Genomic DNA, 23,475 nt, shown 5'->3' on the forward strand with positions numbered 1-23,475 from the left:
TGAAAATTACCGAACTATCAGCTTAATAAGTCACAGCTGCAAAATACTAACACGAATTCTTTACAGACGAATGGAAAAACTAGTAGAATCCAACCTCGGGGAAGATCAGTTTGGATTCCGTAGAAACACTGGAACACGTGAGGCAATACTGAACTTACGACTTATCTTAGAAGAAAGATTAAGGAAAGGCAAACCTACGTTTCTAGCATTTGTAGACTTAGAGAAAGCTTTTGACAATGTTGACTGGAATTCTCTCTTTCAAATTCTAAAGGTGGCAGGGGTAAAATACAGGGAGCGAAAGGCTATTTACAATTTGTACAGAAACCAGATGGCAGTTATAAGAGTCGAGGGACATGAAAGGGAAGCAGTGGTTGGGAAGGGAGTAAGACAGGGTTGTAGCCTCTCCCCGATGTTGTTCAATCTGTATATTGAGCAAGCAGTAAAGGAAACAAAAGAAAAATTCGGAGTAGGTATTAAAATTCATGGAGAAGAAATAAAAACTTTGAGGTTCGCCGATGACATTGTAATTCTGTCAGAGACAGCAAAGGACTTGGAAGAGCAGTTGAATGGAATGGACAGTGTCTTGAAAGGAGGATATAAGATGAACATCAACAAAAGCAAAACAAGGATAATGGAATGTAGTCTGATTAAGTCGGGTGATGCTGAGGGAATTAGATTAGGAAATGAGGCACTTAAAGTAGTAAAGGAGTTTTGCTATTTGGGGAGCAAAATAACTGATGATGGTCGAAGTAGAGAGGATATAAAATGTAGGCTGGCAATGGCAAGGAAAGCGTTTCTGAAGAAGAGAAATTTGTTAACATCCAGTATAGATTTAAGTGTCAGGAAGTCATTTCTGAAAGTATTCGTATGGAGTGTAGCCATGTATGGAAGTGAAACATGGACGATAAATAGTTTGGACAAGAAGAGAATAGAAGCTTTCGAAATGTGGTGCTACAGAAGAATGCTGAAGATTAGATGGGTAGATCACATAACTAATGAGGAAGTATTGAATAGGATTGGGGAGAAGAGAAGTTTGTGGCACAACTTGACCAGAAGAAGGGATCGGTTGGTAGGACATGTTCTGAGGCATCAAGGGATCACCAATTTAGTATTGGAGGGTAAAAATCGTAGAGGGAGACCAAGAGATGAATACACTAAGCAGATTCAGAAGGATGTAGGTTGCAGTAGGTACTGGGAGATGAAAAAGCTTGCACAGGATAGAGTAGCATGGAGAGCTGCATCAAACCAGTCTCAGGACTGAAGACCACAACAACAACAACAAACAATAACAGACGATGACATCTGCCATATTGCACAATTCATTCCTTGGTAAACATGTCCTTTTCCCAAGAGCAGCAAATTTTCACTGTTGAACAATGTTTTTCTAGTTGTTCATATGCACATGTACTAGAAGCATTTTGTGAGAAATATACAAATGCAACAGCTGAACAATGTGTCAGTAACGAGATTAATTGCTCTTCTTCGAGAATGCAGATTAGTTGGTAAGTAGAGAACTGGGAAATCAACCAATTTGATGGACATTAAACTGGCTGAGGTGGGGATTGTGCTTTCTTCATTGATGTGTGGTTGTTTCACTTTAGGGGATGTGTGGCTAGTCAAAATATAAGAACTTAGTTAACTGAAGATCCATGTCTTGCATGAAAGCAGATTGCACTGTCATAAAATTGGAGTGTAGTGTGCCACATTGCATTGTCAAATAGTGAACCCTATGGAAGTTTTTGGCAGTTTAAAGCCACTCTTCCCGAGTTTGAGTCTCGATCCTGCACACAGTTTTATTCTGCCAGGAAGTTTCATATCAGTGCACACTCCACTGCATAGTGAAAATTTCATTCAGTGAACCCTATTTTCTTTGAAAATGTGGTTATAAGAGTTGTTTATCAGGACATTGTTAACATAATGTATATTGCATCTTGAGGCAAATTAATGTCAGCTGCAGCAGGATGACACCACTTGTCATATATCTAATGAGACAATTCATCCCTTGAGCGAGTTTTTTGGTGATCGAATCTATATATATTCCACAACTCTACCTAAACTGGAATCACTGTGGGGGTAAGAACCACCTACATGTCAAAGGGATGGGGGGGGGGGGGGGGTGAAAAAGTAGTGTAGCACGTGAAAAGCTCCTCCTAAACACCTGGATCAGTTTCGACCAAACTTGGTCATGGAATGAAATACTGGGGGCGTAAGAACAAGCAACCTCCAGTTTTAGTGGGAGTGAAACTTGGAAACAGAAGGGGGTAGGAAGAAATGGACAGACAGAGAGGGGGAAGGAGGACAGGGACACAGGTATGAAGGAGAAAAGGAGAAGGGGACAGACACAGTGAGGGGGAGAAGGAAATAGGGGAGAGGAGGAAATAGACAGAGAAAGGGGGGGGGGGAGATGGTCTGATCGAGGATGGAGAGAATGAGAGAGAGAGAGAAAGGAGAGTGGGGGATGGGAAGGAGGAGATAAAAGGGAGTGAGAGGAAATAGAAGGCAGGAGGAGATGGAGTCAGAGGGGGGAGGAGGGCATGGACCTCAGGGCAGGAACAGATAGATAGAGAGAGAGAGAGAGAGAGAGAGAGATTCAGGAGGAGCAGATGTACAGAGAGAGTTGGGGCAGTAGTAGATGGACAGGGAGAGAGACAGGAGGAGATAGAAAGGAGTGGTGGAGGAAGTGGACAGAGAGAGGGGAGGCAAAGGAGATGGAGAGAGAGAGGAGGCCGGAGGAAATGGACAAAGAAAAGGGAAAAGAGGAGATGATTTAATGTCCTCAAACTTTTCGCTATTGGACTACCTTAATGGATGGCTCTATAAAAACTGGCCTGACGTACACTGGAGAAGATTAACATCATCAGCGCCAGCTTGCTCTGAAAAGTGGTCTCAGACACGTTGAACCCAGTTTGGACAAGGCAACAATTCTGAACGTGTGTTATACATGGTGTGTATGTGCCTAGAACATAAAATACATATTATAAACATACGTCTTGAGGGTATTTTTGGTCTGTCATTGCAACTACAAAAATCCGTGTCTCAACCGATTCTTAACTAATTGTTTTTCGATCTAAAAAGCAAATCAAAATGTAAATAACTTAATTAAAGACCACTGATGATGCTTTACCACAATAAAGCAAAATGCGTCTGGTGAAAAAATCACGCATTTTTGTAGTTGCAACAACAGACCAAAAATACCCTCTAGAATTATAAAGCAACTACGGACACTATGGCCACACAAATGAAGAATATAAACATATGTGAAGACAGATCAAACTGAAACTCCAGGTAGGAATATCAACAATGTACGGATGGGGAAAGAGACGAACACTGTCTGTTTAAGTATGAAGGGACTAGCCTCCCAACTGGCACAGTGTCAGTAGGTTGTAGGGCAGGGAGGTGGGGAGAAAAGGAAAAAAAGGAAAGAAGTGAGGAAAGACATGCAGATGTATTCGCAGAGGGCTGCAAATAAACAGGGTGGGAGATGAGAATGAGAAGGCAGAATGGGAAACTGTTAGGTGGAGGGCATAGGGCCAGTATGTTACCTAGGTTGAGGCCAGTTAAATATAGGGCAGAGAATGCGGTGTAAGGATAGCTCCCATCTGCGCAATTCAGAGAAGCTGGTGGTGGAGGGAAGGATCCAGATGGCTCTGGTAGTGAAGCACCCATTGAAATCAAATGTGTTATGTTCAGCTGAATGTTGTGTCACAAGGTGGTCTACTTCGCTCACGGCCACAGTCTGACAGTGACCGTTCATCCTGACGGACAGCTGGTTGGTAGTCATACCAATAAAAAAAGCTGTGAAATGGTAGCAGCAGGGCTGGTAATAGACGTGGCTGCTTTCACAGGTGGCCTGGCCCCTCTTGGGGTAGGATAAACCCATGACAGGACTGGAATAGGAAGTGCTGGGTGGGTGGATTGGGAAGGTTTTTCATCTGGGTCTTCCACAGGGGTGTGACCCTTGTGGCAAGGGGTTGGTATTGGGAGTGGATAGGGATGGACTAGGATGTTGTTGAGGTTGAGTGGACAACAGAATACCACTTTTGGAGGGGTGGGAAGCATCTCGAGTAGGATGTCCCTCATTTTGAGGCACAATGATAGGTAATCAAAGCCCTGAGTGACCCTCTATAAAGCAGCTGTATTCCACACACCCAGTGCACTGACACCCTGTACGCATGTCCAGATCTAAGTTTCCCACTGTTCCGCCTGAATCTCTTGAGGCAAATGCTGGAGAAGTTCTTTCTAAAGGGATATGGCTAACTTCCTTCCATGTTCCTGCCTTATTTGATGTTTTGCTCCAATGACATTGATGGGAAGTTAAACTTTACTCATTGTTCCTTCTTTTTTACTTGCACTCTGACTGTTCTCTCTAACCAACTACAAAGAGGTATCCTCTGCCACCTCATTATCTGACACAGAAGCTAAACTGCACCCTGAGTCACAGTTTCAACTAACTTGTGATTGCCTCAAAATTAACAATGTTCCTCCCAAAAACCTTAAGCATCCCCACGTGACTCCTCCTTCCGACAGTGTTTACTGCGAGGCCTGGCCCACAAATTCAGGTGGCACGTGCTGCTCCAGTGCTGTAACCGAGAGCTGCTGTAGTGGTCATGGTCAAATGAGGTGGCGCAGGGGAGGGAGAGTGGCTTTGAAATCCCTGTCTGACCACTCTTTCTGAATTTTTCCATTAATCATTTAATTTGAATTATGAGATGGTTTCTTATCACATGTGAGCTTGTGTTCTATCTCATTGTTGTCAGGATGTTAAACTGTAATTTTACTCACCTAAATTCCTATGTTGGTATGGGTACATAATCCCTGTCAGAGGAAGGGCCATCTTATCTCATACCAACTCCACTGCAACAGCTGTGTGACATATTACACGTGCTGTCCAGCAGTACGAGAGGTCATTGGGAGTGCTCAGCTTCCCAATGACAGAGTGTAATATTTGCATACTTGTCCACTTAGTAATAAATTTCCCCCTCCTGGAGAGTTTTCCCCCACCCTCTTCTATCAGTCTTCTCACTGTTTTGATGTGGTCTGCCACAAATTCCTCTCTTGTGCCAGCTTCTTCATCCCAGAACAGCACTTGGAATTATTTTTTGGATATGTTCCAGTTTCTGCTGTCCACTACAGTTCTTACCCTCTACAGCTCACTCAAGTACTACATGAGTCATTCATTGATCTCATAAAGCACATCCCATTGTTGTGTCCCTCCTCATTTTCATCTGCCTGGAGACTGGGTGTTTGTGTTGTCCTCATCATTTCATCATCATCATCATCATCATCATCATCATTTGTGAGAGTTGACTAGATTGGATTGTGAAAAGAAAATGGAATGTGTAAACATTGGGACTTTGTATGGGTGCTGCTGACTGCACAGTTGAGCGCCCCAAAAACCAATCATTATCATCATCATCCTTCTTTTCGTCGGTTTGCACGTATTTGTCTCATCACTGAGCCTGCGGGAAACCTCTTTATTTCTTATGTTACGTAAATTTCAACGTACTTCTGTTCCACCACTTTTCAGATGCTTTGATTCTCTCCTTTTGTGGTTTAACCCCAGTTCGTTGTTCACTCTTATTAAATGCTGTGTTCCAGATATACATACTCAGAATTTTTTGTCCTCAAATTAAAGCTGATACTAGTTGACTTCTTTTAGCCAGCAATGCTGTCTTTGTCTGTGCTAGCCTGCTTTTTATGTCATCCTTACTTTGTCATGTGTTATTTTGCTTCCAGGGAAGCAGGTAGCAAATGGCATAAAGAAAAGGGTGATTATTCTCATATTGCGTTATGCTGACTTTATTCCACGGATAAGAGTGTGCTCTGACTTGTCTGTAGTTTGGCATTTCATCGCTAAATGTAAGCCCCTAGTGGCAGCTTTTTACAACATATAAACACTTAATATGACAATTAAGTGAAAAGTGTGCCTTTTACTCTAACATTGTAGTTTTTCCATTTATAATCAATTTTTATCATCACTCGATTGTTCCCCATTGCTGGTTTGGACTATATTGATCACATGTCTTACAGTTGGAGATATGGCACTGTGAGATGAATCTGGCAGAGCACTGAAAGACATGATTCCTCGAGTAGATGACATACCATCAGACTTGCTGAGATCTTTGACAGATACAGCAATGAGAAAATTATTCCACCTTTTGTGTAAGATATACAAGACAAGCAAAACAACCTGAGGCTTCAAGAAGAATATAATGACTCCAACTCCAAAGACGGCTGATTCTGACTGGTATGAATACTATTTAACCATCAGTTTAAGGTGTCATGGTTGCAAAATATGTGCACAAATTATTTACAGAAGAATGGAAAAATTGGTAGAAGCTGACATGTGAAAATATCAGCTTGGATTCCAGAGACTTAGCTTAATAGATAGATTGAAGAAAGGCAAACTTCATTTACAATGTTTGTAGATTTAGAGAAAGCTTTTAACAGTGTTGACTGGAATACACTGGTTGAAATTTTTGTGGCAACAGTGTTAAAATACAGGGAGCAGAAGGTTGTCTGCAACATGTACAGAAACTAGACCACAGTTAAAGCAATCGAAGGATATGAAGAGGAAGGAGTAAGGCTGGGTTGTAGCATATCTCCCATGTTATTCAATGTGTATAGTGCACAAGCAGTAAATGAAATCAATCATAAATCAGGAAAATGAATTAAAGTTCAGAGAGAAGACATAAAAATCTTGGTAATGGCATTGCAATTCCATTAGAGGTGGCAAGGGACTTGGAAGACCAGGTGATCAGAAAGGATTGTGATTTGAAAACATATTGTAAGACGAGGGGATTAGATTAGGAAATGAGACATTAAAAATAACAGATGAGTTAGCTATTGAGAACAAAATGACATCAGTAGAGATGATATAAAATGTAGGCTGTCGCTGGTAGCCGGCCGAGTGGTTCTAGGTGCTACAGTCCGGAATCGCGCGACCGCTACGGTCGCAGGTTCAAATCCTGCCTCGGGCATGGATGTGTGTGATGTCCTTAGGTTAGTTAGGTTTAAGTAGTTCTAAGTTCTAGTGGACTGATGACCTCAGAAGTTAAGTTCCATAGTGCTCTGAGCCATTTGAACCATTCTTTTGTCGCTGACAAGAAAAGTATTTCTGAAGAAGAGAAATTTGTTAACATTGGGTATAAATTTAAGTGGTAGGAAGTCTTGCCATAAGGTATTTGTTTGGGTATATGAGTCAAATATGGAGGATGCACATTTCTGACAAGAAGAGAATAGAAAAGTTTTTTTTTTTTTTTTTTTTTAATTTGGTGGTACAGAAGATTGATGAAGATTAGATGGGTATGTTGAGCAACTAATCATGAAGTACTGACCCATCAGGGGATTACTGATTTAGCATTGGAGAGAATGTGTGTGTGTGTGTGTGTGTGTGTGTGTGTGTGTGTGTGTGTGTAGAGACTTGCACAGGATAGAGCAGCATGGAGAGGTGCAGCCAACCAGCCTGCACAACAATTATAAAATTCACATGCCATCTATGTTTCTATCTATACTCTACAAAAATCTGTGAAATGGATGGTAGTTATCAATTCTTATTCCAGTGTCATTCATGTATGGAGCACGGGAGGGATTATTGTTAGACACCTCTGTGTGCACTGTTTTCTTTGGTATCCTGCTATCTCCATGGTTGTGTTACATAGGGGTTTGTAGTATGTACCTAGATTCATAACTTAGTAACTTAAAAGTTTGTCCTCATTTGCATATAGCTTCAAGCATCTCTCTCTCTCTCTCTCTCTCTTTCTGCCCCCCGCCCCCCCCCCCACCCCCCCCCTTCCATCTCCCTCTCACTCTCTCCCCCCCCCCCCCCCCCCCCCCCCCCCCCCCCCCCCCCCCCCCCCCCCCCCCCCCCCCTCTCTCTTCTATTCTCTTTTTTTCTCCCTCACTCCATGATGCTCTCCCATAGGCTCTTAACAAAGCTGGACCTGTTACCATTCATGTTCCCCTTTGTTTGCATATGTTCAATAGCCCCTGTTAGTGAGTGTTTGAAACAGGTCCCACACACATCAGGAATATTTTGGGATCAGTTTCATGAGTGTTTTGTAAGCAGTTTCCTTTAGAGACTGATTGCATTTTTGTAGTATTCTACCAAGAAACAGAAGTCTGCTATCTGCTTTACCTGTGACTGAGTCTGTGTGGTCATTCTGTTTCATATCGGTACCAACTGTTAAACCCTGCTATTTGTATGAGATTATTGATTCAAACTGTGACTCACAAGTTGCCAGCCTTATAACATCACTTTGAAATCATATCAAGATCTCGCTGAACATTTTTGCAGCCATTTTCAGACATTACTTCATTATAGGTAACTGCATCAGCTGTAGAATGTCTGAGGTTACTGTTAATATTGTCTGCAAAGTCATTAATATACAATGTGAACAGGAAGTGCCCTAACACACTTCCCCTGTTGCACACCTGAAGTTATTCTACATTTGTCGACGATTCTCCATTCGATATAACACACAGCTCAATACTACGTTTGATTGTACTTTCAGATAATAAGTGTACCTGTGGTACTGCGTCAGAGCCCCGTTCACTGCAAATGGCTCTAAGCACTATGGGACTTAACATCTGATGTCCACTGCAGCGCCGTTGTGAAACTATTTTGAAATTGTGCGCTCTATTAGACTTACTCACAGGAGACACAAATGCCGACGAGGAGAATGGCTGTCATCAGCAGGAAGGCCTCACCGAGGCCAGCCAATACGGCGAACAGCACCGCCGCCAGCACCACCAGTGGCACCGACAGCCCATTCAGCACCAGCCACGGCACCAGCAGCCCGGGGGACCTCTGCAGCAGAGGAGACAGGGGTACATGGAATGTGGCCGCTGCTGCATGTTTCTGTACTGTATACCGACAAAGAGCTGCCACACTGATATTTAAGGGAATTATTTCAACATTACTCTTATACAGGGTGTATACGACCCAGGACAACCGGGAGATCCGGGAAAAACCCGGGAATTTTTCATTATTTTAATTTTCAGTTAAATTTTTGTGATTTTGACTGGTAAGAACCAATACTCTAACAAAGGATATTACTGTATCCCACTACTGCAGAATAATACTGCAGCAACAAAACATGAACAGGAGAAAAAAAAAGAAAGAAAATAAAACCCATGTTTCAAAGGAAATGCGCCGTATACAACAACAAAACAGTGCTCGTACAAGTGTCTGCCAACAGCAAAGTGTGTCAAAGGCTTTAGGAAGACTATGCAATGCTTTGTAACAACAAATTGCCTCCAATGAGTGTGGCGTGACAACTGTTTAAATAGATTTGTTTCGGCAGTTGCGGGTGGGCCCTTACGCATGCGCAGTTTAGTCGTGTATGAGTAGTACCTTCTCCCACTTCTCGTTACAGATGTGTGGCTGGTCGCCACTACTTAATATTGCCCCGGTTCGGAAATTAGTAAATCTGGGGCTGATGCACAGAGCAGTCTGACTTGTGGTGGGGAGGTGGGTCGTCTCCACGTGACCTGTGTTTACATTTAGTGATTTTTTTGTTTCCTCTTTGTTTATTGCTCTCACATTAAATGATAACAAAATGGATTTTTGTGGCCGGGAGCTGTCAAATGAATTAAAATATGTTCGCGTATTTACGGAAGGCTAAAATATATTATTAGTTTTAGATTTTATTTCCACCTTTCTGACAGTCAAACATTAATCGCCTTTCAGAACAATGAAGTTATTTTGGCTGGTTTGCTAAAGAGATTTGGCTTTTATTAATCTTTTCTGTTGAGGCAGTCAATTTCTTTGGAACAAAGTGTTTAATTTCACACTATTGGCTAGTTTCAACTGTTTACTGGATTTCAAGTGCACGTATGGCATTATGCCATAATAAAGAACCAAACATGAGATAATATAGTACTGCTACTGCAAGAAAATTTGCATACAAATGTGCATTTTAAGCCAAATTATGTGTTTTAGTATTGTTCACGAAAGTATCCTCTGATGTCTTGTTTCTTTTATGACATAATGTAAGATCTTTTAATGTTTTACACGTACGAACATATGGGCTTCTTGCGTCGTCGTAGCTGCGCAAGCGTGGTTATCTGGCACTCTCTTGCAACTGCTGAAACGAACCTATTTCTAACAGGTCGCAGGAAAATATTGCGAATGGTGGTTTGAAAAGCATTACATTCAAAGATTTCCTTTTACGTAAGATGAGCTATGTTCGAGAATGTACGATGAATTTCTTAAATCACAAAGCATTTGACTCTCATTTAAAAATCAACTCTTTGAGGATGACCATTTAGAAGAATTTCGAGCCCAGAAGATCAGACATTTAAGTTGTTATTAAAAATTTTACTGGCAAATTTGTGTGATGTATCTTAAAGTGTAACATGCGCAAAAAAGATCAACATTATATGTGGAAGCTTGGCTTCTCTTCCACCTTATTAATCTTTGAGACCAATATGATAGGTGAATGGTACGTATATTAATTTAAACCATTAACGTTTCCTATTTTTGTGTTCGCGCTATTGGCTGACTACATCACGTGTCCTATGCTGTCATCAGCTGGCGAGATCACGTGACATGGGCTATGACTGACTTACAAAAGCGCATCGCAATCTCAATTTCAATGCTTCGGAAAGTGACATGCAGTGTTTGGTGGAATTCTAATTTATACCTTCGTAATATGAAAATATCCAGCGTACATGTTGCTGCACATCAAAGGGCTTTCAAAACGTGTTTTTCCCCCAGAGTTACATTTTCTAAAGTGACGGGAAATTCTACTCCGGTGTATAAAACCATTAACATTCAAAGGATTGATGAGTTTTACAGTGCCGAATAAGAGTATACTGTCACTTAACATGGAAAAAGCGTATTTTTAACTGGGAAATCCGAGAAAAATCCGTGAATTTTTTTTCCTTGTCCACATACACACCCTGTTAAACTACTGTACTAGTCAGCATATCCAATATATGTTCAAAGAGTATTGAACTTATGATTGGCAGAAGTACATATATTGTTTTGGAGGTACAGAACCCCAGTCCACTTCAAAGTAGTCTCCTATGTAATGCACACACTTCTGTTCCCTTCTTCCCTCTCTCTCTCTCTCTCTCTCTCTCTCTCTCTCTCTCTCTCTCTCTCTTCAGTTTTCAGTCACCTGGCGGATTTGAATGTAGTGCACATGCACAAGCTGATCTCGAATCTTCATGCATGTGCATGAATTTTTTCCCACCTGTTGATAGCATCAGTTGCCGGTGAGCAGCAGCTGAGTGAGGTAGTGTGTAGTACTTGCGCCAGTTTTTGTTGTGAGAGAAATAACAGAAAGCCTGGAATGACACTTCTTGTTCAAATTTTGCCAGAAACTGGGTGACCGACTGGTGGAAACCATTCAGAAGATTCATATGGATTTTGGTGATGGTGCCATGGACATCACATAGATTAAGGAGTGGTACAACCGGTTTAAAGGTGATTGCACTTTGTTGTAGTTCAAGCTGTTCTCCGGTCAACCATTGACATGCCGAACTGACTGAGTCATTGCTAAAGTGAATGCTGTGGTGATGCAGGACTGTCTTGTGACTATCGAAGAAATTGCGGAATATCGACTTTTCAGCACATTCCATTGTGACAGAAGATTTGGCCATGAAGAGGGAATCGGTGAAATTCGTGCCGTAACTGCCGATGGCGGAGCAAAAGCGACTTCGTTGTGAAGTCTCACAGGATGTGGTGGGCGCTTCAAAAAGTGACATCGACTTTGCGAACACCATAATTACTGGTGACGAGTCCTGGGTGTGCAGGTATGACCCGGAAGCCAAACCCCAGTCGTCACAGTGGATGCATTCCTCATCACCAAGACCCAAAGAAGGCTCGCCAGATGCGTAGCAATGTCAAAACTATGATGACTGCTTTATTTGATTCCTGCAGTGTGATAAACCATGAGTACGCTCCACAGGGTCAAACAATCACCAAAGTGTACTACAGGGAAGTCCTTCGTCATCTATGTGATGCTGTATGGTGCAAGAGACTAGATTTTTGGTCAGTAGGAAATTAGCACCTCCACCACGACAATGCTCCAGCATATTCATCCCACTTTATTTGACTGTTTTGGCTAAAAACCAGGTTCCTGTGCTTCAACTGGCTCCTTACTATCCTGATTTGGCCCCCTGAAACTTCTGGCTGTTCCCTCAACTTGAGAGGCCATTGAAAGGAGTGCAATTTCAGACTCGAGGGCATTATGGCCACAACGACAGTTTAGCTAACTCCATTCTAAAAGAAGCTTTTTCTGCATCTTCCAACAATGGTGGAAGTGCATGGAGTCCCAAGGGAACTATTTTGATGGTGATTAAGTGTCCAACACTCGAGGTAAGCCAGTTCTTTTTTCTCCGATCCAGAGGTCGAATACTTTTCTAACAGACATCGTACTCATAGTTATCAGCTGGACAATTTCATTTTGCACAATGTCTCATGTTGTCTCAAATTGTGCTCATTTCAGGAACATTACCAGCTTGGGAAATAGCTAAAGTCACATGGAATCACAGAGAGGAGTAGGGATCCTGACTAATCACAGGAATGTTGCGTTTGGTGAGGAAACTGACTCAATTGCACAGAATGGGTACGTGCATTAACATTATGGAGCTGCCAAGGTTTGCAGTCCATAGATCCAGATGTTTGCACAACACAGTTACTTCTATCTGGTTTGCGAGTTCTCGTAATGTGGCACTATGGTCTTCCATCATCAAAGTCCGTGCTTTCTCAATAATATTGTTATTTCAACTCACTGATGGTCTACCTGTATGCAGTTCACTGTCCAGTGACATGTAACCATGTTTGAAACAGTTGTATCAGTCTTTTATCTGTGAGATGCTTTTGCTATTGTCCTCAATGGCGTACCGCCTGCAACTGATGCTTTCTGTTGGCATGAAAACTCTCAACTGCGCACAAATGTACCTTGCCTCTTCCCCTCAGAAGAAAGTCTTCTGTGTGTCATCAGTTTGTGCGGGAAGAGAAAGGTTTGATACTTTTTCAACACACCTCATATGTAACAATACGCAGACCACTATTGGTTGATGATGTGAAAATCTGTCTAAAGGTATGTCCATAGAATGCATCTTCCCTCGTGCTTGAGTGCAAATGTGTAGGTGTGTGCAAAAATTAGAGGTTAGATCATATGGCTGAACTTCTCATTTTTCTATATGCCTCATACTTGAGCATTCCGCTCGGTACCCAGTTTTTTGCTCAGTAGTTTGCGTTGCAGCTACTGTGACAGAGAAAAAAAATATGAGGGTTACTGTGGACAAAACATTATTTAAATAACAGTGGTGCCATATACTATTACATGAAATATAATTTTTGTGGTTATAAGGCTAGTAGTAACATTTCGTTTAGTGGCGATTTGTTTACCAGTTTGAGATATATATTTTATATTCTGAAACAAAGCATTTCATTGATTTCGTCTGAACCTCAGAAATACTTCAAGGATGATCTTAGTTGCTATATGAAGGTCAGTTGGCTTTACCTGCATCATTTGTATGTTATTTTGCAAAAAAAAAAAGTATCTTTAATAAAAAAGATAGAGTAACATCCTCATACTCAACAAATGTGGATGATAAGAAGTTCAGACAAGAAGAGAACAGAAGCTTATGAAATGTGGTAATACAGAAGAATGCTGGAAATTATATTGGAACAGCATGTAACTAATGAGAGTACCAAATAGAACTGGGGAGAAAAGAAATTAAGGAGGGGTCTGTTGAGAGGACACATTCCGAGACAAGGGATCACAAATTTAGTGTTGGAGGGAAATGTGGGAGGGAAAAATCATAGGAGGAGACGGAGAGATGAACACAGTAAGCAGACTTAGAAGGGTGTAGGTTGCAGTAGTTACTCAGAGATGAAGAGGCTTGCACAGGACACAGTAGCATGCAGAGCTGCATCAAACGAGTCTTCAGACTGTAGACCACAAACACACAACTCTTTGACATAATTCCATAAGTAAAAGTATTCAAGTCAGATGCCCTGTGGTGGTGGTTGTTTGTGGAGGGGGGGGGGGGGGGGGGTGCACTGGTGAGTATGTCCAGTTTGACACAGGCAGTTTGGGACTGAGGTAATCACAACTGTGTGAAAGAAGGTGTGTTGCAGCACAGTCTTGTCTAAAAATCAATTCCCCGGCGTCTGGTAGTTGAGGCATGAGCTATTGCTGCAGCTTTTCCAGGAACATGAACCCGTCCACATTTTTCTCTGCGAAGAAAAATGTTCCATAAATTTTGAAAATGACATGGCACAAAATACATTAACTTTATATGAATTCTGAATGTGTTTTACTATCTTGTGTGGATGTTCTGTGCCCCAGACATGCACATTATGACAAGCTACCTTTCCAGACACGCGTAACATGGCTTTGTCACCGAAAACCAACTTCTGTGCAAAAACTACAATGTCCTGAGGTGGAGGGAGGGGGTGGAGTGGGGGAGGGGGGGGGGGGGAGTGAATAGGAGACTGGTGACCTTTGCTATTTGGCCTCGTTATGCTCTCAAATCAGAATCTGACATTTTGGGTTCGACAGCCTCCTTTTTTGGAGCAAAAGTCCCCTTCACAGTAGAACATTTTGCAAAGTGTAGCACTGTTGGCTGTGGATTTTACTTTGCAGTCTGAGAACTCTTTAGCTCGTGGTTCTCTTATGTCACCACTCAACTTACCAGATGCACTCCAATAAAGAGGAGAACGGTTGCAATGAGCGCCAGGGCAGCCACCACGATAGACACGATCTGCGTGATGAACAAGGCTGAAACACACACAATATTTCTCAGCATATTTGTTAATTTATGGGAGGAATCAGAAATCTGAGATGTGTTCACAAAATAGCAGGAATTTTTCTTTTTTTGAAAAGAAGGTTATTTATTCTTTTACAGTAATATTATCTCTTTTTTTATAGTCCCCATTAGATATTATACACTTACATAGCACTTTTCCCAATTCTCAAAACACCTCTGGAACCTTTGGAATAGCCACATGAAACCATGTGTTTTGAATATTGATGCTGTGGCATCATCACAGTATTTTTTTTTTTTTTTTTTTTTTTTTTTTTTTTTTTTTTTTTTTTTTTTTTTTTTTTTTGGCCAAAAATTCACAAACAAGCAATGAAGCGTGAACAGGTGCATTATAGTGGTGCAAAACGGCAAATTCTGTCACCGCAGATCCAGACTTGCTCACCCCCCCCCCCCCCCCACCCCCTCCCACCCACGCAGTCTCTCTCCCCCCCTTTTGGATTGCTTCAGGCATTGAACTTGTTAAATGGTACTCCTTACTGATTATTTGATGTTGTGACAAGAACTCGAGGTGCACTCTGCTGTAAAACTGCAGACTACAGTGTGCATAGCCTTTGCATTTTACCATACTTGTCAAGTTTTTTTTTTTTTTTTTTTCGTCTTGGTGATCCCAAATGTTTCCACCAGGACAACTGAGCCTTATTTTTGACACTGTACCCATAAATACATGTTTGATCACCTGTTATGACACATTTCAGTAGTTCTGTAATATTGTTGACATTTTCAAGCAACTCCTGAGTAACTTGCATTCACCACAGTTTTTTATTCATAATCGGAAAATTTTGGAACAAATTTCGCTGTAAAGTGTTTCATACCTAAAACATCCAAAAAAGTTTCATGCAATGAACCAGTTGATATGTCAGCATCATCAGTGATTTCTGTGATTGTGACTCAGCGATCCTTCACGATCGTTTCCTTCACTTTTTCCACATCCATTGCCCACATCTTCACGGTCTTCAAAATGCTTATACCACTTGCAAAATCTTGTTTTACACGCAGTGGACTCACCAAAAGCAGTATTTAATGTTTCTAATACTTTACTGCACTTTATTCTGTTCCTATAACAATATTTCACACAAATGCTCAGCTGCATTTTGATACAAAATAAGTTATCACCAATACTACCAAAATACATGTAACCTTTTTGACAGCTGACAACAGACTAAATATCCAATATGGCTAACACTGCACAGATACTTTCCAGATATAACTTTTTTCAATCTTGGAAGCATTTCTGGACCTCACTTTTCATTGAGGTGATTGGCTCCTTCAGCAATTCTGTTTTATCTCATTAGTGGTGGCAAAACAACATCCTTTCATGGGTCTCTTCAGCCCTGGGAATAGAAAGAAGTTGCAAGGGGCCATTTTCGGTGAATGCATTGGCTGAGGCAACATAACGGTTTGTTTTTTGCTAAAAAATCATGAACAGGCAGGCATTGAGATGTGAGCAGGACCATTATCATGATCCAATTTCCATGACTGGTTTTGCCACAATTCCTGTCATTTTCTTCAGATTGCTTCACAAAAATGGTGCATAACTTCCAGGTAGTATTCCTTATTGACTATAAGACCATAGGCAGGAACTCATGATGTGTTATCTCATTGTTAATGGAAGAAAACGGTGAGCAGAACCTTCACACATGATCAGACTTGTCGATTTTTTTTCTGTCTTGGCTCTTCAGGCAGGACAATTGGGCCTTGGTTTCAATTTCACCTATTGCAACATTCTTTAGAAGTTCTAGATCATAGTTGATTTCATTCAGCAACTCCTGAGCGATGTCTACATGATATCATTTTTGGTCAAAATTCAACAATCTTGGAACAAACTTCGGTGCTACCTGTTTCATGCCCAAAATGTCCAAAAAGTGCTTGGCATGAGCCAGAGGATATGCTGACATCATAAGCAACCCCTCTGATGGTGATTCAGTGATTTTATTTAATTCTTGCACATTGCCATGTCATCATGAATGGATGTGCTAGGGTGTCCAGGGTGGTCATTGTCTTTAACGTCCTCTCAACCCTCTTTGAAATGTGTAGAAATTCGTAAGCTTGTGTCTTAATAGTAGATTCACCAAAATTCAAATGCAGTTTTGTATGTTATTTCCTTTTTCTAGCAAAATGTAATGCAAATTCTTTGATCCATCTTTTTCTAAGGTCGAAATTCACTGAGCACTCAAAAATGCGTATAACCTTCTTGACTGCCAAAAATAAACTAAATATTCAAAACAGCTGAAAATGCAAATATACATCAGGAATGTGTGTATGAAAAAGATAAAAAGAAATTTTGAAAATTGGACGCAGAAAGCCCACAAAATTAAAAAAATTCCATAGCTTTTTGATCACACATCGTACAGCTGAAATGGACTTGTCATTTTTTACTTTTCTAATTCCTTGAATGTATATAATGAGACCTGCTTTTCCCTTTGTGAGGGAACAAAAAGGCAAAAGCTTATATATTCTACTGGGCTGAAGCGTTTGACCAAACGAAACTTTTTGAATAGGAGCAAGTATTTGTATAGTGGTCTAGCCAAGTATGTCGCGTAGTGGTGAACGATAATAACTTGTTGATAGTAAGTTTTGACATATCCAGGAGTCATTCTGCCATCTGGCAGAAGAGTCTGCTTGCAGTATTTGTGCTGTGCATTGCTCTCTGCACTATGAATCACCAGGTGCAGATCCAAAAGAGAATCGTGGGGGTCACGAGGCACTCAACCCGCCTTCCCCCTTCGCTTCCAAAGAAAATTTTTCTGTAAGCATTCCCATACTTTAATATTCCAATTTCCAAATTTCTCAGCTAATGTTCACAGAATAAAGTAGCCTGAGAAATAAGTGTCTTGAAAATGTCTTTCAAATAACATATTTCTCCGAATCGGAGTTTCATGGAAGCTATGCTAAAGCATTCTATTAAGTAATGACATAAACAAATTATTATTATTATTATAGTATGACATTTTATTGTTATTAAAATCCTAGGTGTCTAGGAAATGTTAAAAACAGGGGCAACAGCTAGTTATAAACCAGGAGGGGGAGGGGTGGAGGGTATGGTAAGTAGATGGTAACAAATGTGAATCTCACTCAGACTAAAACCTGGCTTCATGCCTGTGAACTTCAGTGCGCAATTGCATTTCCAAACTGAACTGTATGATTACACAGTGGCAGCTTTCAACCTGCTTGGTCAAATTACTCTCTAAAGTGGCTGGCCTAATCTTTCTGTGTTCATATAGTGCTATTCTACAACTAAGGGAATTCTGTATGTATGTTGTGGTATTTTTTTAATGTTTTTTTAATTATAGCTATACAAGATACAATTACCACAATGAAAAAATGAAATGAAATGTCGTGTGACGAGGGCCCCCCGTTGGGTAGACCGTTCGCCTGGTGCAAGTCTTTCGATTTGACGCCACTTCGGTGACTTGCGCGTCAATGGGGATGAAATGATGATGATTAGGACAACACAACACCCAGTCTCTGAGTGGAGAAAATCTCCAACCCAGCCGGGAATGGAACCAGGGCCTTTTGGATTGACAGGCTGTCGCACTGACCCCTCAGCTACCGGGGGCGGACATTACCATAATATAATAGAATATTTTTAATGGAAAGTGCAAGTGAATGACACTAAATTCTTTCCCTGTGCATTGGAGCAGTGCATGACCGTCGGGAGTGATAATTATTCTGTGGTGAGCCAGCAGAATCAGCGTTATAATTATTGCAGTAAAATATGGGAGAAAATAATTGTGTCAATTGGAATTAGAATGCAACACCTGCAGTTAAGCAATAATGTATTATTTTATATACTTTGTCAGTCACTTCAATATGGCCACAACTATGTTCAACATCAGTGTGCAGTAACCACTCACACACTGCAGGTGGCAGCACTAGCAGTGGAGTGTATAAAGCGTGTTGAGGGATGCAGAAAACAGCGCAGTCATTGTCGTAATGCGGAAACGGAGTGATTAATCTGACGTCCAAAAGGGGATGATCATTGGCTTTTGGGTGAAGGCTGGAAGCATTTCCAAAATGGCTGAGTTTGTAAACTGTTCATGTACCATCATGACTAAAGTGCAGGGTGATTATAATTAAAGTTAAACTTTCAAATCGCTGTAGAAATAATGCCACTGATCAGAATGATGTCAAATTGCAACGGAATGTTATTGGAGAAGAGGGCAAACATATGGCAGAAGAAAAATAAATAGTTACAAAACATAACAATAGATGGTGCTGTAAGTCCAAAAACCACAAAAAAGCATCACTCGCATCAGTTTTTAGTTGTCCTGAGGCCAAAAACCACATAAAAAGCATGAATCACATCGATTTTTAATTGTCCTGAGGCCAAAAACCGCAGAAAAAGCATCAATCAAAATCAAATCGGATTATTAATTTCCATGTGACTGGCGCAAAACATGTTTAATATAGTGTCCACCATTTTCTGCAACAAGTTGAAATCGAGAAACAGCATGTTCCACAACTGATTAAAGTGTTTCTGGGGTCACTTTCAGAATGTGCTGAACAATGTGTGCCTTCAATGCAGCTAAGTTTGCAATTGGAACACTGAACACAACATCTTTCAGATAGCCCCACAGCCAGAAGACACACAGATTAAGATCAGGTGATCGAGACGGCCAGGCTGTAGGTAAATGGCAGCTGATAATTCTAGCATTTCCAAAATGGCACTTCAGCGGCTGGTTAACTGGATTTGCAATGTGCAGAGGTGTCCCATCTTGCATAAAAATGATCCCATCCACACATCCATGCTGTTGGAGAGCTGGAATTATGTGGTTGCACAAAAGACAATCATAGCACTTACCAGTGACGGTACAGGTAACAGGATCGGAAGCACCTGTCTCTTCGAAAAAATATGGCCTTACGATAAATGATGCCATAAACGCCCACCACACAGTGACCTTTTCAGGATGAAATGGTACTGGTTGATTTCCTTGTGGATTTTCCTTAGCCCATTTTCGACAGTTCTGTGTGTTGACATATCCTGTCAGATGGAAATGGGCTTTATCTGTCCACAGAATCTTCCATGGCCAATCATTGCCCACTTTCATTGTCCACTTTCATGCGAGCTAGAAATCCTAAAGCAAAGATCTCTCTTGCTGGCAGGTCAACAGGAAGCAACTCGTGCATATGGGTAATTTTGAATGGATAACAAAGAAGGATGTTTGCTAGGATTTTATGCACCGTGTTCATGGGTATGTCCAATGTTCAGGCAATGCTCTGTGCACTACATGTTTCCACACCACCATCCGTCATCTCCTGCATTGCTGTGGCCACTGCTTCCACTGACATCGAATCAATTCATTTCCTTCATCTACCAGGTTGCACACCAAAAGAATGCTTCTTTTCGAATTCATTTTCCACATACCCACAGCACTCATCAGACCAATGCCTTTCTTCAAACCCTTCATTGTCCATAACGTCTGCAGAGCAACATGTGCGCAGTCATCATTCTTTAATACAACTTTACAAGCAGAGCACGATCCTGCATTGAGACAGTCACGGCGAATGTTGCAGATGTGAAAGGAAGAAAAGCCGTGTACCCGGCATGTTTATACCAACTTCAGTGGGTCATGCATATGATGGGTGTTTTCATTTACATTTTCTGACACATAAAGCGCCATCTATTGATCAATTTTCATACTATTTTTTTTCTTCTGCCGTACGTTTTCCCTCATCTCCAATAATATTCTATTGCAATTTGACGTCATTCTGACCAGTGGTGTTATTTGTACAGCATTTTGAAAGTTTAACTTTAATGATGATCTCCCTGTACATTTCCTGATTGTATGAAAGTGACAAGGAAGGATATAAGATGAACATCAACAAAAGCAAAACGAGGATAATGGAATGTAGTCGAATTAACTCGGGTGATGCTGAGGGAAATAGATTAGGAAATGAGACACTTAAAGTAGTAAAGGAGTTTTGCTATTTGGGGAGCAAAATAACTGATGATGGTCGAAGTAGAGAGGATATAAAATGTAGACTGGCAATGGCAAGGAAAGCGTTTCTGAAGAAAAGAAATTTGTTGACATCGAGTATAGATTTAAGTGTCAGGAAGTAGTTTCTGAAAGTATTTGTTTGGATTGTAACCATGTATTCAAGTGAAACATGGACAATAAATAGTTTGGACAAGAAGAGAATAGAAGCTTTCAAAATGTGGTGCTACAGAAGAATGCTGAAGATTAGATGGGTAGATCACATAACTAATGAGGAGGTATTGAATAGGATTGGGGAGAAAAGGAGTTTGTGGCACAACTTGACTAGAAGAAGGGATCGGTTGGTAGGACAAGTTCTGAGGCATCAAGGGATCACCAATTTAGTATTGGAGGGTAAAAATCGTAGAGGGAGACCAAGAGATGAATACACTAAGCAGATTCAGGAGGATGTAGGTTGCAGTAAGTACTGGGAGATGAAGAAGCTTGCACAGGATAGAGTAGCATGGAGAGCTGCATCAAACCAGTCTCAGGACTGAAGACCACAACAACAACAACATGAAAGTGACAAAATTTACATATTCTGACACATATAGCGCCATCTATTGATCAATTTTCACACTATTTTTTCTTCTTCTGCCATACTTTTTCCTCCTTCTCCATAATACTCCATTACAATTTGACGTTGTTCTGACCAGTAGTATTATTTCTACAGTGTTCTGAAAGTTTAACTTTAATTATAATCACCCTGTATACCATCCGTGGCAAAATGGCACTATCCAAAACTGGTGCCGAGGCGATTGTGGTGCTCTATGGGCCACAGATGACAGGGGTGAACAATAGCTGCAGAGATGTGTACAGGCTAATAGATGTGCAACTGCTGAGCAACTGTCTGCCCAGATGAACCGAGGAGCTACCGACAGTGTCTCCTCAACAACCATTCAGGGAACGTTGCTGCATATGGGTCTCCTCGGCAGGTGCCCGGTTCACACACCCATGCTGACTGCTGTTCATTGCCACTGAAGGCTGTAATTTGCATACCAGTACCATAACTGGTCGTCCACTGAGTGCTGACAGCTGGCCTTTTCAGATGAATCACATTTTACGCTCCCTTAGACAGATGGCCATTGGCGTGCTTGGCATGAAAGTCTGAAAGTGAACACCCTGCAACAATCAAGGGGGTGTCATGGTCTGAGGAATGTTTTTATGGGATTTTCTGGGTCATCTTGTCATTCTGGAAGGCACAGTGGATCAACACAAGGTTCGACGTATCATTTGGGACTGTATCCTTCCCTGCATGCAGTTTGTTTTTCCTCGACACCACAGCATTTGTGAGCAGTACCTGCAACATGTAACACAGCTCGCAGTGTATATCTGTTGTTTGAAGAACACCGGCGCGAGTTTACTGTACTCCCCTGGCCACCAAACTCTCCAGATTTAAGCACAATTGAGAATCTACATGATCACCTCAATTGGGCTGTTGGCACCATGGATCCTCAACTGAGATCCCTAGCATAACTGGCTACAGCACTGGAGTCGGGATGGCTCCACATTCCTGTCGGTGTCTTCCAGAGCCTTATTGGCTCTCTTTCTCTGTGTCTCACAGCTTTCTGCACTGCCAAAGGTGGCTATTCAGGCTTTTGACAGGTGGTCAGATCACTGCGAGTGGATAAAATATTTCCAACGTAGTGCCCTACAGCCAGTAAATATTTAAAAAAATGACAAAGTTCAGTGCCAAGATCTAGTGATAAATACTTTTTATTATGGCTAGATTCAGTCCTAGGTCCGCCGCGATAGCTGAGTGGTCAGCGCGGCGGTCTGTCACGCCGAGGGGACCGGGTTCGATTCCCGGCCGGCTCGGAGATTTTTTTCCGCTCGCAGACTGGTGTTGTGTTGTCCTCATTATCATTTCATCCTCATCAGTGGAAGGCAATGGAAAGCCACCACCAGAATCACTTCCCCAGACGCTCGTGCAGTGGACCTCTCTAATGAGGCTTCTCCCATGACAAGACCTGCCGTAAGGCAGAATCTAAAATTCCCATTTTTGATGTAACTGATTTCATGAGTTTTAAAATATGCCCTGTCCCAAGAAATATACAAAACCTTTCGTACTTCAAACAGCTGATAGTTACACACTCTGTATTTTTAATGTAGATTGCTTTGACACCTAAACAGTAGCAGTAAAGATATTTCAATGTTATATGCAGATTTCATCATTTCATATTATCTATATGAATAAAGACACCAGCTTTTTTATTCAATGATCTGAAATTACATACTCATATGATTAAATCTGAGACATTCAATAAGGTAGAAAATAGTTAGAAAATGTTCACAAAAAATTACTGCTATGCTAGGTTGAAACTGAAAATTAAAAATCTGAAATAGAAAAAAGTGAGAACAATTGAGAAAAACCTATTGCATATGTACGATAATAACCCCCCAAAAATGTCAGATCAACACACCTTGAGGAGCAGGAACAGGGTGCAACACATCACATTAATGCAGTTATAGCATGACTTTCATATTTTCTATTTTTTAATGTTCACTGACATAAATAAAGCTGCCTAAAATGTGTTTTAAAAGCTATAGTTTTTATTTTGGTTAGTAATTTGTAACCTTGAGTCATTGTATGACTAGGTGAACATGGGATGTCTCCTAAATCTACCCTCATATTGATTGGTAGAATAGATTTGACTGAACCAGGCCTTGTCTCTCCAGTTTGCTACACTGTTGTGTGGGCACACTAACC

At 41.2% G+C, this 23,475-nt stretch overlaps 1 protein-coding gene across 1 annotated transcript in view; it reads right to left on the minus strand.

The window, feature by feature from the left end:
• LOC126428121 (uncharacterized) overlaps positions 1-23,475 on the minus strand; it is a 72,759-nt gene that overhangs the window by 2,141 nt on the left and 47,143 nt on the right. Inside the window, exons 4-5 of the mRNA XM_050090027.1 lie at positions 14,659-14,744; positions 8,656-8,809 (exon numbers count right to left, since the gene is read on the minus strand). Coding sequence (XP_049945984.1) covers positions 8,656-8,809; positions 14,659-14,744 — 240 coding nt within the window. The remainder of the gene's footprint in view (positions 1-8,655; positions 8,810-14,658; positions 14,745-23,475) is intronic.

The sequence above is a fragment of the Schistocerca serialis genome, chromosome 12 (genome assembly GCF_023864345.2).
Source record: "Schistocerca serialis cubense isolate TAMUIC-IGC-003099 chromosome 12, iqSchSeri2.2, whole genome shotgun sequence".
NCBI classification, from domain to species: domain Eukaryota; kingdom Metazoa; phylum Arthropoda; class Insecta; order Orthoptera; family Acrididae; genus Schistocerca; species Schistocerca serialis.